Source organism: Rousettus aegyptiacus, unplaced genomic scaffold (assembly GCF_014176215.1).
Source record: "Rousettus aegyptiacus isolate mRouAeg1 unplaced genomic scaffold, mRouAeg1.p scaffold_m13_p_1, whole genome shotgun sequence".
In the NCBI taxonomy this organism is placed as follows: Eukaryota; Metazoa; Chordata; class Mammalia; order Chiroptera; family Pteropodidae; genus Rousettus; species Rousettus aegyptiacus.
The window spans coordinates 121339799-121355511 of record NW_023416284.1 but is presented as its reverse complement, the minus strand read 5'-3'; the positions used below and the strand labels follow the sequence as shown (position 1 = coordinate 121355511).

Sequence of the window (15713 nt, the reverse complement as noted above, 5' to 3'; positions counted from 1 at the left end):
TTATTTTTTTCCTGCTATGCAAGCATATGAAGATATCTTTTTTATTTAAAATGCCTTAAGAGTTAATTTCATTTTCGTATTTCAAGTTATTTTAGAACAATTTCAAGAGGTCAAAAAATTATCATAGATACTTGAATATGCCCATGAAATATATCACACCCACTAAGGAATTTAATACAAGTTCATTAAAGAATATCAAATTAATCATTTCCTCCTATAAATATTTTTTATTTGTGTTCAGAAGTTGCAGTTTTAAGTACTATTAACAGAAAATACATAACAAAAGCTTCCTAACGAGTGAAAAAAATAATTATAAATGCTGGAAAAATTGGCTTCATTAACATATTTACAGACTTTACTTAATACATACTCCATTGGGAATTAATTATATGACATTTATACAAGCATTAACATTTCCAAATCACTCTGTGTAGTGAGCACTTCAGTTCTTTACTGTCTATACCCAAAGGTGAAAGTCACTCAGTTTCTGAAGACAACACTGACAAGTATCAGAAATGGTCAATCTGAGATATTGTTAACACATTGTTCTGTTCCTTCCCCTACAGATGTTTCTGTTGAGTAAGTGTCCTTAAGATTCTTTTTCTCTTTGCTCTGATCTTCCTGCAGCTTCAGAATTATGTTTCGGATTTCTTCTCTTTTTGTTCTCATTCTTGGGGGAGGAAACCAGTTTGCCAAATTCATAGGTAGTTCAAAATCGAGAATTGGATTCTAAAAATAAAAATATTAAATGCATATTTAAAATTTTAAGAATAGTTTAGTTTCAATCACAAAAACATTCCAGATTTAAAAATGAAAAATCAGTAACTTATTTAATACGTATTTATCCATTATCTATCACATACCAGGCATTTTGCTAGGCACTAGAGATATAAGACAGTTTCTGCCTACAGATCTTAAAGTCTAGATCAGAGGTCAGCAAACTACAGTTAGTGAGCCAAATTCTGCCTACTGATTGTTTTTATAAATAAAGTCTTACTGGAACACAGCCACATTAACTTATTTAAATGTTGTCTGTGGATGCTTTCATGCCACAACATCAGAACTGAGTAGGAACAGAGATTGTATGGCTGCAAAGCCTAAAATACTATTTATTATCTGGCCCTTTACAAAAAGGTTTGTTGATGCTAGTCTAGATACACAGATAACAATTAAAACAATGAATATGACAAATATTATGACAAAAGAAGCAGAGCCCTATGAGAATACATATCTGGGGACTTAATACAATTCCAAAAAGAAATGATGTTTAAGCTAAGACCTGAAGAATGAGTAGGAGTTAACCAAATAAGAAATGACAGAAGCAACAGGAAAGAGTATTCCAGGTAAGGAAGTATGTATCAAGGGCTAGATACAAGAATATGATACAATATATGAAAATGAATGACATTCATGTGGCTGGTATATAGAATGCTAGACTAATAATGGTAGGAAATGAGGCTAGGAGCTTGGACATGAATTTTGGTCTTAACCCAAAAGCAACAGGAAGCCACTATAAGATTTAATGCAGGAAAGTACTATGATTAGATTTGAGTTTTTAGAAAACAGTGAAAAATAGAAGGCAAGAGGTCTAGTAATATTGAAACAATAGTTTAGAATAGTGATGTCTGTGTACTGAACTTAGTAGAAGCAGGGATAAAAAAATGAACTTAACTGACATCAAGTGATAGAATTCATGGGACTTAGTAATACACTGGCTGGTGGATAAAGAAGAGGAAGAAGTTAAGATAACTGTAACAAATATCCAAGAGAAATGTACAGAGTACTGTATCTCTAAAGTCAAAGAAAGAGTGTTATGAGGAAGGAATGATCTACAGTGTCAAATGGTGCTTTGAAGTCAGGAACAATTTCAATATTAGGGTGAAGATGAAGCCAGATTATAGAGATTTGAGAAGCAAGTAAGATTTGTGAAAATAAAGACAGTAAATATAGATACTTCTCCAGAAATATATCTGTGAAGAGAAAAAGAGGATAAAAGAGGTAGTCTAAATCAAAGGAGAGATTTCTTAATATGGGAAGAGCCAGTGGAGAGGGGGAGCTGATCAATGATGAGGAATGAGGTCAACAAGCCTTGGATTTGATAAAGTACAATTTTTTATGCCTTAAAAATTCTCCAATTTGGTAGTTTTTGCTCCCTGGAATAATTTTTGAAACAACAATTTCCAAATTCTTTAAAATGTTCGCTACTATGTTTTTAGTACTAACATAAGGCCAAATACACTATTTTATTATTTATTATATCAGATCCATTAAATTGAAACCCACCTCAAAAAAGCTCTCTACATACTGCAATACGTATACACCACAATCACTGAAGTTGTTTTGCTGGGGTACTTTTGGATTAGAGCCTTTCATAACGTCTTTGGAAAAACTTCTTTTGCTCCCTTTTTTAACTTCCCATTCCACCTCTAAATATCTGCAATAATGAACATATAGTAAGAATGTACACACATAAATATACATAGTCCTTTATTTCTATCAGAATACAAAGTTCAAGGTACAGTTTCGCACTTACTCTCTTAGAATTTTTACAACATTTGACCGAGAAGGGCCTCTGAGTGAGTCCATCAGTAGGATACAAGGTCTACAGGGTAGAAATGACCAAATGTTAATACTTTATAAAGAGATGAGTGTTAACAATGAAATTTAAAATCTTCAATATTCTCTTTGTATGCCTCAGTAAAACTAGGGGGAGAGGGGAATAAATTTTATAGACACATATATCCTTATAATACTTAAATATCCAGATTATCTTAAATACTGAATAATAGAATATTAATTTAACCGTACCTTAGTTAAGAATATATTTCCCTAAAGTTCCATAGTTGATTCCTAAATATACTTCAAAATTTAGTAGAAAGTGAAAACAACTCTGAAAATTTGAACACCTCCATATTCCAAACTGCCAAAAGTGGGACCATGCGACAGTGAAGAAAATAATCCCATTTTTAACTAAAATCTATTACAGACAATAGACACATAATCATCGCATGAAAGAATTAGTTTAGAATCTAGTGATTTTTACAAGATTCCACTTTGAACACTGACTATAAATAAGACTCAATATTCAAAATTTTGTTGTCAATCCAAGTTTAGTAAGGAAGTTTAATGTAGTGTAAAAAGTCCTGAAATGTTTAAACATGTAGGTGCTTTCCGGCTAAAATTTTATGGAATTTGAAAGAGATCTCATAACTGCTCTAGGTCTCTGTATTTTCCTTTATAAATGAAGTCTGCTTCTCAAAAGTTATTAATGGAAGTTTCAGCCAACATTTTCCATAAAAAGTCAAGAGATGAAGTCTAGAAATGAGCAATACTTCACCAATTAAGAAATCTGGAGCCTCTGGAACATAGTACTTCTGAAACCAAACAGACATTCTCATTTGGGGTTCCCATCTGGAACATGTCCCACAGGACTGCCTTAAGTCAGTCCACAGCCTGCACCTTGTAGCTATGGAAACCAGGGTAAACTCAAAACCCCACATCACTGATATGAATGACAGTTCTTTATCCTTTTCTGTTCCAAATCATTTTATATCCAAAAGGATATAGTAGTTCTTAATGGAAGTGTTTGTGTGTGTGCACGCACACTGAAAATGGGCAAGGAAAGGACTGAAATCATTATTCTTTCTCCTCAATATGATCATATACATTGGGCATGATCCAATTTTCCTCACTGACCCTGACAGTCATTGTGACTTTTGCTGAAGTATTTGTTTAGATAAAAACTGTCTAGTCATGTTTTATACTATGAGGGTACAAAAATAAATATTACCATGTAGTCTGCAAGATATATAGTTAATGCTTACTGTTTACAGATAGTAGGCTTTAAATGCCACTGTCCCATTTCTGAATTGCAATTATCATCAGCAAGGAATCCATCATCACTGCTATCATCCTATAAAAGAGATCTTATTGTTATTGAAAATATACAATCTAAATAACTAATAACCTAACAAAATAGCACTATCAAATATATAAATATTTGTAACAAATATGTAAAAAACATTTTTTTCTATTTAGGTGATCGGACACTAGAAAATACTTGATTCCAGTTTTATGAAAATTCCAGTTATATACATTTTAATGAAAACAAACTAGCAATCAGAGGTCAATGAAAAATTGTTACATCATTTACTCAATCTAGAATAATTTTTAAAGAATGAATTATTTTATGATTGACTCTTCTCTGGTCAAATACTAACTACTGCTCTGATTTTAGGTATTTTTTTTGAAAATATAGTTTGTTGGCTAAGACAGCTGTTTCACAATAGGACAGGAGTGACAAACTTATTATTCTTTTACATAAATATTTTTTTCAAATCAGAAGTATTTCAAGGGCTTTTGGAAACACTTTTCCTTAACAAAGCCATATATCCATTTCATTTGAGGAAAAAAAAAACAGTATAATGACATCATGTCCTGTTTGGTAAATTATTCTGAATATAGACAAATAAGACGTTTTTATTCTTTGAGAAAGCTTCTGGCAACCTGATGAATAAAATAATCAACAGTAGGAATAAGAATAATACAGTTAGAGTAGTTAGTTCACATAACTGCTATGAGCAAAGAAGCATAAGAGCTCACTCATTAAAAACCTTAAATCTGTCTGTACCCATATATGTGTCTGTATAAGTTGGAGAGAAAAACATTTCATAGCCAAGGAACATCACACACAAAAAATGGCTTTTGTTAACAAGAGGATTAAGTAAAAAGGAAAAACAGTGCAGTACCAAATTACCTTCACTACTAAGTAAATTCAAAGTTTGTCCTACCAACTAAAGAAAGGTTAAAGAATTAAAGAAATAGTATGCTGGAGGATTCATATAAACCTTTCTCTCAATATAAAGCCCTCTTTAACTGAAGTTATAAAATATTTTCAATAATATACTTTATTCTTGATGTTAGTAAAGTTTATTAGAACAAGTGAGATACTAAGTAAATATCGGAACTGACCTGTTACTTTTAACTAAGTATAATCTACTCCTGCCATATATATTAGACAAAAGAAAAATTAATGGATAAGTGGTAGAATTTAATTTTGCTATGCTCATGTACCAAATAGTCCAAATTTTAAACATCTGCCTCTTAATGTCAAGTTAGACCAAAGATTAAGGTATGGGCCACAAATGCTTTAAAAGAGGAAGAGAAAGGGATGGTAGGGATAGGGTGAATTACTTTCGTATGAAGACTTTCTGAGGAGGGTAATATTAGTCTTGTCTACGTGGTGGTGGTGGAGATGGTGGTGATGGTGGTGGGGCCTCAAAACTAAAGCAAAACAGCGCTAATACCTTTATCCTAGCATCTTTTGAATGTAAATTGAATCTGTGTTTTGAAATGAGACCCAAATGCAGAAACATGAATTACTGCTTCAAGGACTGCCTCTAAGACTTCAAAGAAAAACTTTTAGACAAAACAGTAGAAATTTTTGCCAAGTAGGTTTCACCTGGTTATCCTGATCCTCTGAGAAGTCGATTAATTCATCTTCAAGCATTTTACTAGCTTCAGTTGATTCATCACTATAGTTTAGTCTGATTTTGCTTAAGCCATCTGTATCAATAAGAAACATTATGTAATGAAAAAGAACATGCATATAACTTATACTATATGATGTTAAGCTAGTAATCAATTCATGGTATAGTAATTAAGGCTATAAAATCTACCTTAGCATGTAATATCCCCAAAATACATAATTTTTAATTAAACTCTGGGTTGGCGTGTCAATTATAGTTGTTTTTACTACTCAGACCCTAAAATTCATTAAAATTTAAAAACTAGGCATCGATTATATGATTATACATTAAAATATATGTATGTATATGTGTATGTATATTTAATTGTTTTTGTACTAGGTATGCAAGATATCTTTGATAATGGAAACTACAATAGTCAGAAAGTAACCTAAATATCCAGTAACAGGACAGTAAGCAAGCTGTAGAACATAAAATACTGTAGATTTAAAAATTGTGAAAATAGAGAAAACTGTGCTATATAAAATAAAAAATAACAATTAGAATTAAGTGAAATCCGCTTGCTTTTGGACAAATAATAAAAAGAAAAACACAAATGAAAATAATCATCACGTTAGGATAGTGGTTATTGATGAGTTCCCAAACTCTGTGTATTTTTTCTTGTTTGGTTATATTCACAGACTTTTCAACAAAATAAAATAATACAAGCCTAATGTAGGTGCTGGTAGTATGAAAATAAATGACTCATAAAAGAAATTTGAAATAAATACTTTTAAAGGTCCATTTCAAGAATCTAAGTTCTTAAAAATCAATTATGCTGAAAGAAGCTAATCCCACAAAATGTCTCAAAGAAGGAAAGATTTGCATGAAAATAATGAAAAACAAGTCAGGCACTTTAATACCAAATATACTAATATTGTTAATTATACAGTATACCATTTCCAAGTTTTAAGAAGCATGACTTTAAGTTATTTTAGATTGGATAAATTTTATTTTGGCTTCAGTCATAAAAAGGGAATTAAGAATATCAATATAAGCAAGATGAGATGAGAAAACAGAAAAATAAAATATGCTCCTAAAAGACACGTATACAAATCTAAATGTTATGATGGAAAACGTACTATCTTATTTTTATGTTTAAAGCTAAAAGGACTATATTTGAACAGAATTTGTTCAAAAACCATCAGTGAAGCAACATTACTTCTATCTACAAAACTGCTGTATAAACACGAAGCTTACAGAAATTAAACTATATGTGCATTTCAAAAAAATGGAGAACAATAATTTAAATAGTATAGTCAATTCCTTCAATTATTTTATTCAGTAAACAAATGCCCTGTTATAAACTGACAGGTGATAACTCCATCGGCTATTCTCTCAATCAGTCCCAGTTCCTGAGAGCTTCTCACATAGTAAGATCATCTGAAGATGCTGAGTGTGATTCTAGAGTTTAAACATACACATTTTTTTTCACGTTCCATACAAGACAACTATTTCATATGGTGCCCAACTGAAAAAACACCAAATGAAAGTAGTGAAACCACACACACATTATTATTTTCCTACAGCTGACCTTAAAAACCTAATTCTTGTTATAAGATACAATTCCACTTATTTACTACAGCATGTCATCTGACATCAGTAAACACTTATGACTATATGTGTTCAATAGTTATATAAAAGTATTTAAAATGCTTCACTGAATCCAATCAACTATAATCCCAGCCCAAACAGAATGTAACTGCTGAGACATTAATCACATTACAAAAATTTTACAAGCTCTTCATATCTTAATTTTTAGTACATCATCATTTTATATAAGATAGACAGCTTAACCATCCTCTCTGAGGTAGTAAGTCACCTTTAGAGAACACACTTATTTAATGTACTTTTTGGTGAATGATCCCTTGGAAACATCTGATGAAAGATATGAGATCAGACCCACTGGCAAGTAGCTGTGGGACACTATCATTATTGGATTAAGACAAGCATTAAAAAGGATAGAAAATATTAATGTATCACACAAAATAAAGATAAATTAATTTCCTTTATGTAAGATATAGTTGATATAGTTACACGCATATTAAAAACAAAACAAAAAACCAAATACAAATTATAATAAAAAATATAGAGAATAAACAGATATTAAAAAGGCAAACAACATAAAACCGATTATTCTTTACTTAGATCTCCACTAGCATTTGTGAGACTACTTACTCAACTTTAACTGGCCACTACTGGACTAGAATATTAATTTGTAGTAGAAGGTCACTAGAAATATCTAGGGTTTGCGTAAATGAAGCCCTAGGCTTTGTCCCATGGCACTGTTTTAAATCACGCATTTTAATTCATTTTTGAATTCACATTAAAGTGTATGAGGTTACTGATCAAAGAGAAACTTAAAAAAAAATAGTTCAATGGAGATACAATTCACATACCATTCCCCTCTCTGCTTCTTATCTCCCAAAGGCACAAAGATCAACATTCTAGGGCTACTGTCAGCTTTACGCAGTTTAGTATGTCAAACAAATCAAAAATATTTTTAAGGAGATCAGCAACAGCTTTCTGACTTATTAAAGTAATATAAGCTGATAGAAGTACCAAGGGTATGTTCAGCATTCACAATTTTTGATAGATTCTTTCTGAATTCACATAATTTCATCTATGCCTTATACTGACTTTTTTTCCTCCAAAGAAAATATATTGACTTATTCACAGTTTAGTAAGTTTGCAAGGTACATACGAAAGCCATGTTATGGGTTTTATAAAGTACACTATTTTACTTTTAGGTTGGATAAGAAACTATATAATTGATTTAATATGATATTTAAATAGATTTCTGTAGCAAGTGCTAGAAATATAGAACTCATTCAAAGACAAAAACAATATTTTAGAACTGAAAGGAAAAAGAGATTGGCCCAGTGCCCTTCCCACTGAAAACAATGAAGGAGAGTAAGAAATAAAGAACTAACCTTTAATTTGAATATCAACAACTATTTTGGAGGAGAAAGCTTTAATTTCTGCCTCTGGCCACTTGATCTCAAATTGCTCATCTGTAAATTGAAAAGACTGAACTAATTCACATTACAGATCTAAGACTGTATAAGTACTGTTTATGCTGAATACAGTGAATTTTCTATGAAATAAAAATAAATATAAAATGTAGACCTTGTACCACATTTTTTTGATGGTTTACAAAAATTTATTAAAATTCAAAATTGTTTGATCTTCTATCCCATTGGGCATCCATCCATCTAGCTGCCTTTCAACAGGTCAGCAGCTTGACTGCTACTGTCATAAATGCCCTTGAAATCTTCAGAGTCAAAGGCCTGCCTTTGCTTAAAAACGCTTTGCACCAGGCCTTGTAACCAGTCCAACTCTTTACAACTCCTCATACCTTTAGATAAGAGGTCTTCAAAATCTGCACCCCAACATGTCATCTTGTACTACATTTTAAAACTGCACTCTCTGTAGGGGTGAGGGGAGAAGAATGATTGCACAAGAGAATTTGCGGAGTGATGGAAAGTTTCTAAATCTTGACTGTTGTAGTGATTACATGACTATAATACATTTATCAAAGCTCATTGAGCTACACTTATGAAATGAGTGTTACTGTAAATAAATTATATATCTCAATAAATCTGACTTTAAAATAATATGTGCCCTGAAATCTTAATCCTGTTTATAAAAAATCCAATTTACTTTGAATTCCTTGATTCTTTCAAAACATTTAGAAACATACCTGTATGGTGCACAGAACTTAAATATTCATTCTGTAGGCCATTCTCACTTTTAGTCCTATCAACAACTTTCTGGCATGCAGAGTCTCCTTTATTTGATTCTTCATTTTCACTTGCAGTATGATTTATTTTTTTCAGACTACATTTCACACTGCATATGTTTCTCCGATAACGAGGGTCACTTTCTTCCTGTTCAGCACTTGAATCAATTACAGCTACGGAATGCTTTTTGTTTAGCATCTTCTTAATTACAGGCTTGGCAGAAGAGTTTTGTGAACAACTGTCCATTTCACTGGCTGAAGGAGAAGAAATACAACTGTCCTCTACAGTTGAACATTTTTGCATGGCTGTATTTTCATGGTAATGAGGATTAGGTTCATACTTTGGTTTTTCCAAACCAGGGAAACATACAACAGCCAAAAACCAGTGTGCACTGTAAAAAACAAATGAAACTACTGAATATATCAAAAAAGTTTATTATATTTGGCAATAAATATCAATTGAAATGTTTTTTTCTAGAGCTTTTATGAAGAAATTAAGAATGCCCAATTTTTTTCAGTTCTCAAATTAATCCATTTATTTATATGATCATTGCTTCATTAAACAGAATACAATGTCTATTCAAAAGTAACGTAATTTTTGTTAGAATCATGTAGCCTGTATTCACTTTTGCAAATAATCCTTTAAACCTTATCTTGCTTGTGGAATGAAAAATTCATTGTTTTTTTCAGATAATTTAACAAAATATAAGTATCACTGCAATTCATCATGCCCATTTTACCTTCCTTTATCCTATTTATGTCAAAGGATAGAAACCTATCTAGCTTTAAGATTAAAAGAGCATTTTAAAAACTTTCACTATGTCTGTGTTTTTCTTAATAAGGCAGGAACTGCTTAACATTGAAAATATTAAATAATCCAATCACGCTATATTGATTTTAAATACAGAAATTCAAGTATTAGTAGAGTTCCTACTATCAAGTGAGTGCTCATGATACAGCTGAATTCAAATACCCAACAGTAGGGCATAAGCCACAAGTAAGAAGCTATACAGCTAATACTGGCTAACAGTCATTAATTTAATGAAGAATTTTATTAAGGGTTTACTATTCGCTAGGTACAGTGTTATGTGCTGGGATAAAATGAATAGGCCATAGATGTCGAGAACTTATTAGGTGAACATAGTATTCATCATATACTAAGATGTTCAATAGGTATTTGCTAAGTGAAAAAAATAATATAATTGACATAGATAAGTTATTCTACATTCTCATTTCTGCGAAATGTTAAATTACCCCACCAAGGTAATACTAAAAATCAGTACTGTCTCTTCATTGGACAGCATAAGTAGAAGGTCACAGTGGCTGGCTTCATTATCAGTGTTATAAAGGACAGCTGGAGAAATGCTTCTCTCCTATTATTAATTATTAGTCCTCAGTATCCTATGGACTTAAGTCAGGATAGTAGAAAGAGCAGCACACAAACTTCCTCACTTAATCAACTAATAAAGCTATTTGTAGGTCACCTCTTAATTTCAGAAATTCTGTTAAAATGTGAAAAAATGTTTTAAAATTGCTTAAATATAGTACAATACAGTGATTCTCAACCTATAGCTATTAACTTTAGTCTGTTTTTAACATTGTTTAGTTATGACATATGGTTAAGCCATACATTTTCTGTTGCCTCACCTAAAAACTGGCTGAAAGGAGAAAGCTAAATTAGAAACACCTGAGATCACTTTCGACCTCTAAGAGGCAGGGTTTTGTTCTTCTAATCCCTTTTAACAGCAGCTACACTGAGCTTAAATCACCAATGGAAGAAGACAATAAAACAGATAATTTCACTTAACTTTATATAGATTAGACTGAAATATCAAATTTCTGTCTCATAATTACTGTGACAATTATTTTAAAAATAGCTTTTAAATTTAAAGAAATTAACACCACCAGGAAAATTAAAATTAAACAGATGACAAATATATGGCAGTCTATAATTAATGTATACAAATATTTGTGGCTTTACTTCCTCAAAACAAAAACAAAAACAAAAACCGATTGAGCCCTCATGATTTGGAGGCTAGTCTTTCATCAACAAATGGCATAATACTCTATTTGAAGAATTCTTTTCCTACTCTGCACCTCTGTTCATCCTCTACTTTTCATCAAGATGACTGTAAGCATTGATCATAGTATTCATCAACATCAAACAGAGTGATTAAGGGGGATGTGCCTTTATTGTTAAATTTTGGGTTTCTCAAATTATACTTCTATTTTAAATTTTTGTAATTTATTTCTGATACATGGCTTTCTATGCATATCCTCCCTTTTGCCTAGTGCAGCTCACATATTATTATATTCTGTTTTATACAACAAATATAAGCCTTATTTTGAGAAGAATGAAGAAATTAAAGATTAGTTTTGAACTGTGTTTGACATATATATAGCTTTGAAGAAGTTGGGCTTTGTAGCCATAACCAATGTTTTGACCTACCTACCTATCTTTGGCTAGGCTGATTAGAAATCTTATCATTAAATCAGGGTTTTAAATAAAGTTTGATTATACTACGGTGAACTTATTTTCCATAGTGAGAAAAAAAAAAAAAAAAAAAGCACATTCAGAAGCTAGCCAGACACAGTTAGGCTTATTAAACATAAACAGTCTCACAGAATATCAACCTCAGTCAAGGTTACTCTGCAACCATGATAAAATGAGACAAACCAAGGCTGTTTCATAATTTGTCTAAGCAGAGACAAACATAAGGTCACAATACAAGCCCTAAAATATCAAACATCCCCCTTTTTTGCTAAATGAGTGAATGCTACTTCTTTACCCAAGAAAACCACTGCTTCTTTTGATCTTCCCCTAAATCACCAAACCAAGGCCCAAATTCTGTTATAGGCTCTTTCAAACACACTTTCATAGAGCAGCTCCATGGTTTCCCATGGTGTGAATTCTCCTTTGATGCAAGTAATAACCCCAACTTATCCAATTACAGGCGTATTCCTGGGGTCTTTAGCCGAAGGGCATAGAAAAACAAAAAAATGAAATACAAATATTCGTAAGTCTTAATTATATAATAATACTATCCTACACATCAATACCTCTCTAGCTACTGGGGGAAAATAACGTTAAAGGTTTAACCACCCCCATTTACTTAGAAAATAGCTTCATGTAGTAAGCACAGTTTCCAGTTTCAGAAAATGGCATAAATCTAGCCATTTTTTTGATTAAGAGCCAAAGTGTGTTTTAAACTAAAGATTCAAATTCTTCTATGGGACATAATCTTTCTGTATACAGTAGCTTTTTCTATTGGTATTTGCTAGACTGCATGTACCTTTTTTAAAAAATGACAGACATTATTCCGCATTTACCAATAAAACAAAATTAGCAGATTAGTGTTTGTAAAATTCAACTGTACATGATTCACTGAAAAATTCCATTAATTTGCATAAAATAAGCAGTATAAGTATAGATGTACATAAAATTTTGAAGTTTAAAAATGGATGAATTCTTCACATCATAAATGCATTTTCTAAAAATTGCCATCACATTTACATAAAGGAAAATCCTACTCACGCTTCATTAAGGGGTACAAAAATAAAATCCTTCTCAAAAATATCTACATGCCGGGTCCATGTTTTTACTCTCCCATGTCTCTTTTGCTGTATTCTGTAAGATAAGAGATATAGTATTAAGCTTCTAAAATGTTCTCAGTGCTTCAGCTTATATGCAAAACTTTTTAAATTATGAAGATTAAGAGGTTAACAGCTCAAACAGATGTATAAGATGAGTTAACAAGTTGGGGAAAGAAAACAGAACATCCGAGATGGAGCTAGCAAAGTGTGAAACTGCCATCACTGAACCAGAAAGAATGAGATATTTAATTACTGCTACTACATACTAGTGTGGACCAGTGCAACTTTTTTTACTATGCAAAACAGATGACAAAAGCAACCATATTGAGAAGCAAATCAGACTATGACCTATGCTAACTGAGGAGAAGAAAGAGGAAAAGTGAGCATTATCATAGAGTAGATGAAGTAGGATACACTATGGTCACTGGTGAAAACCAATCACTGTCATCAACTCTAAAATGCAAAATGTAATCACTGAAATAGCAGAAAACAGCAGCCATCGATTCGAGACATTTAACAGCAATTATGATAAAGCTACATCAACTCTCTGGGTGTTATCTTTTGACCAATTACGAGAAAGTATTAGAACTGGATGCAATTACTACATAGAGAAGAATATAGTACTCAAGCCTAATATGTACAATAGTATTTCTTTAACTTGTCTGAGAAGCATCCAAAGAACTTATTAATAGTACAGATTCACAGGTTCCTTTCTTAAATAACATGGATAGATCTCTAGGGTAAAGCAGAGCAATCTGTATTTAACAAGTATCCAAGCAATTTTTTAAAAATTATCAAGCATATTGGGAACATATTGATTTAGATATCACACCTAAAACTTTTTGAATTCTAGGCATTCTTGAGGCTTTAGAAAATTATGGATATTGACCTATATTTATATTGGATACAATTCAGTATTATATTGATTTTGCTAATTGGTAACAAAATTAAATAATGCTGCCTCAAAATGAGTAAGAGATTTTTTACTCAGTTAAATCTGAGTGACTTACTACATCTGTTAAATATTTTGAAAGATCATGACTTACGATAGATTAGTTGTTTCATGAACATTTCTCCTCTCTCTCTGATTAAGGCGTTTATAAAAAAAAGAACTGAATATATGAATTCGATCAGCTTCTTCTTTCTTCAGTTTTTCAAGCACCAAATATCTATTTTATAAAAAATAATTCCAATATATGAATTTAACAGTTTACGACATACTAAAAGTCAAGCAGTGATTAAATATATTTTAAGCCACCATCAATTTCTACCCCTTCGAACTGAAAGAAGCTATTAGCCAAGTTTACTTCATATGCTAGACGATAACTACCAGATTATTCTCAAGTAATGAAAAATGGCATTTGAGAGTAAAACTGTGATTAGAAATTTTTAATATTTTAAAACAAGGGCACACTTACAAATGTTCATAGAAACATTTGTAATAGCCATAAAGTGGGAATGCCAGAAATGCTCGTCAAACTAATGAATGGAAAAATAAAATATAACCATACAATGTAATATTATTCAGCAATAAAAAATTTAAGTACTGACACATGCTGTAACATAGGTGAACCTTGGAAACATTATGTTAAATGAAAGAAGCGAGTTACAAAGGAACATATGTTATGATTCCACGTATATGAAATGTTCAGACTATACAAATCCATAGAGACAGAGAAGAAATGAGTGATTGCTGAAAGCTGAGTGAGGTTGGAAGGAAATGGGGAGTCACTGCTAATGGGTACTGGGGTTCTTTTGCAGGATAAAAATGTTCTAATATTGACTGTGGTGATGGTTGCACAACCATCTGAATATATTAAAACCACTTTAAATGGGTGAATCGTATTGTATATGCATTAAATCTCAATAAAGCTACTATCTCATGTGGTTTATTTTAAACAGTTCACTTAATAAACCATGAAAACCCAGCCATATATTACTTTTTATAAAAAGAGAAAATAGAAAGAACCAGTACAATGCTGAGGTTGTAACAATGACTTTAAAGTGATCTTACGTTAGTTCTAATTTTTCCTTGCCTTAGTTTTTTTCCTTAAGGTCTATAACAAAACAAAGCAACAGTTCCTTTATATCACAGAAGAAAATTACAATATATTAAATTTAATTATTTATGTTCCAAACTCCTTCGAAGGAGCTATGCACATTCAAGCTCATGACCACCTTCACTTCATTAAAATGAGGATAGTCTGAAAGCCTCCTTATGCAGAAATCGCAAATGTCCCAGAGGGCATACCATGAAATCTGTCACTTTTATCATTATATTTGATAATTCTAAAGCTTGAGTTCTGATGAAAAGGACCTAACTACTGCTTTAGGGAAACCCAGGGTACCCCCACTAAAAAAATAATAAGACAATGAATCGGCTCATAACACAATTTAAATCAATCACTAAATTCTACAATATACTCAAAATAGAGCATGTAGTAAATAAATTAGGTTTGAGCTTAGGAGCCATATCATAATGTGTGAACCATGTACTTTTACTTGCCCTAACTACAAAGTCTACTTTGTAAAACTGAATTGAATAAACAAAGGAATAATTCAACTTTTAAAAAAGTTATTTTTGATTTAAGAAAACTGACTCTCAATTTCATATGTAAATAAATCCATGTGTTTTGAAATAGTTTTGTCTTTCTGATCTGACATATATGCATAAGTATTTGTGACTATGTATAGTTCTGTTTTTATGTATATTTTAGAACTATTCATTAGAACAGCCACATCTCTTATTTTAGAATTAAAGTGAAAATTCAAGTTTATTACAAAAATCTTATAGGAATCTCTCCCATTGGGTACATTTTTTCTTTTAGTAAATAAATCATTTAAACATTGAA

General features: G+C 31.5%; 1 protein-coding gene across 8 annotated transcripts in view; it reads right to left on the bottom strand.

The window, feature by feature from the left end:
• Positions 1-204: 204 nt before the first annotated feature.
• The window catches only part of SENP6 (SUMO specific peptidase 6), a 91719-nt gene continuing 76210 nt past the window's right edge, over positions 205-15713 (bottom strand). For 6 of the 8 annotated variants that reach the window (XM_016141694.2, XM_016141692.2, XM_016141698.2 and 3 more), the window contains 9 exons: positions 13908-14030; positions 12803-12895; positions 9229-9659; positions 8459-8539; positions 5462-5565; positions 3825-3913; positions 2534-2602; positions 2284-2434; positions 205-729 (listed from right to left, as the gene is read on the bottom strand). In XM_016141694.2, coding sequence (XP_015997180.2) covers positions 520-729; positions 2284-2434; positions 2534-2602; positions 3825-3913; positions 5462-5565; positions 8459-8539; positions 9229-9659; positions 12803-12895; positions 13908-14030 — 1351 coding nt within the window. In that variant the 3' untranslated portion in view covers positions 205-519. The remainder of the gene's footprint in view (positions 730-2283; positions 2435-2533; positions 2603-3824; positions 3914-5461; positions 5566-8458; positions 8540-9228; positions 9660-12802; positions 12896-13907; positions 14031-15713) is intronic. The other 2 variants (XM_016141697.2, XM_016141695.2) reach the window with 1 other exon arrangement.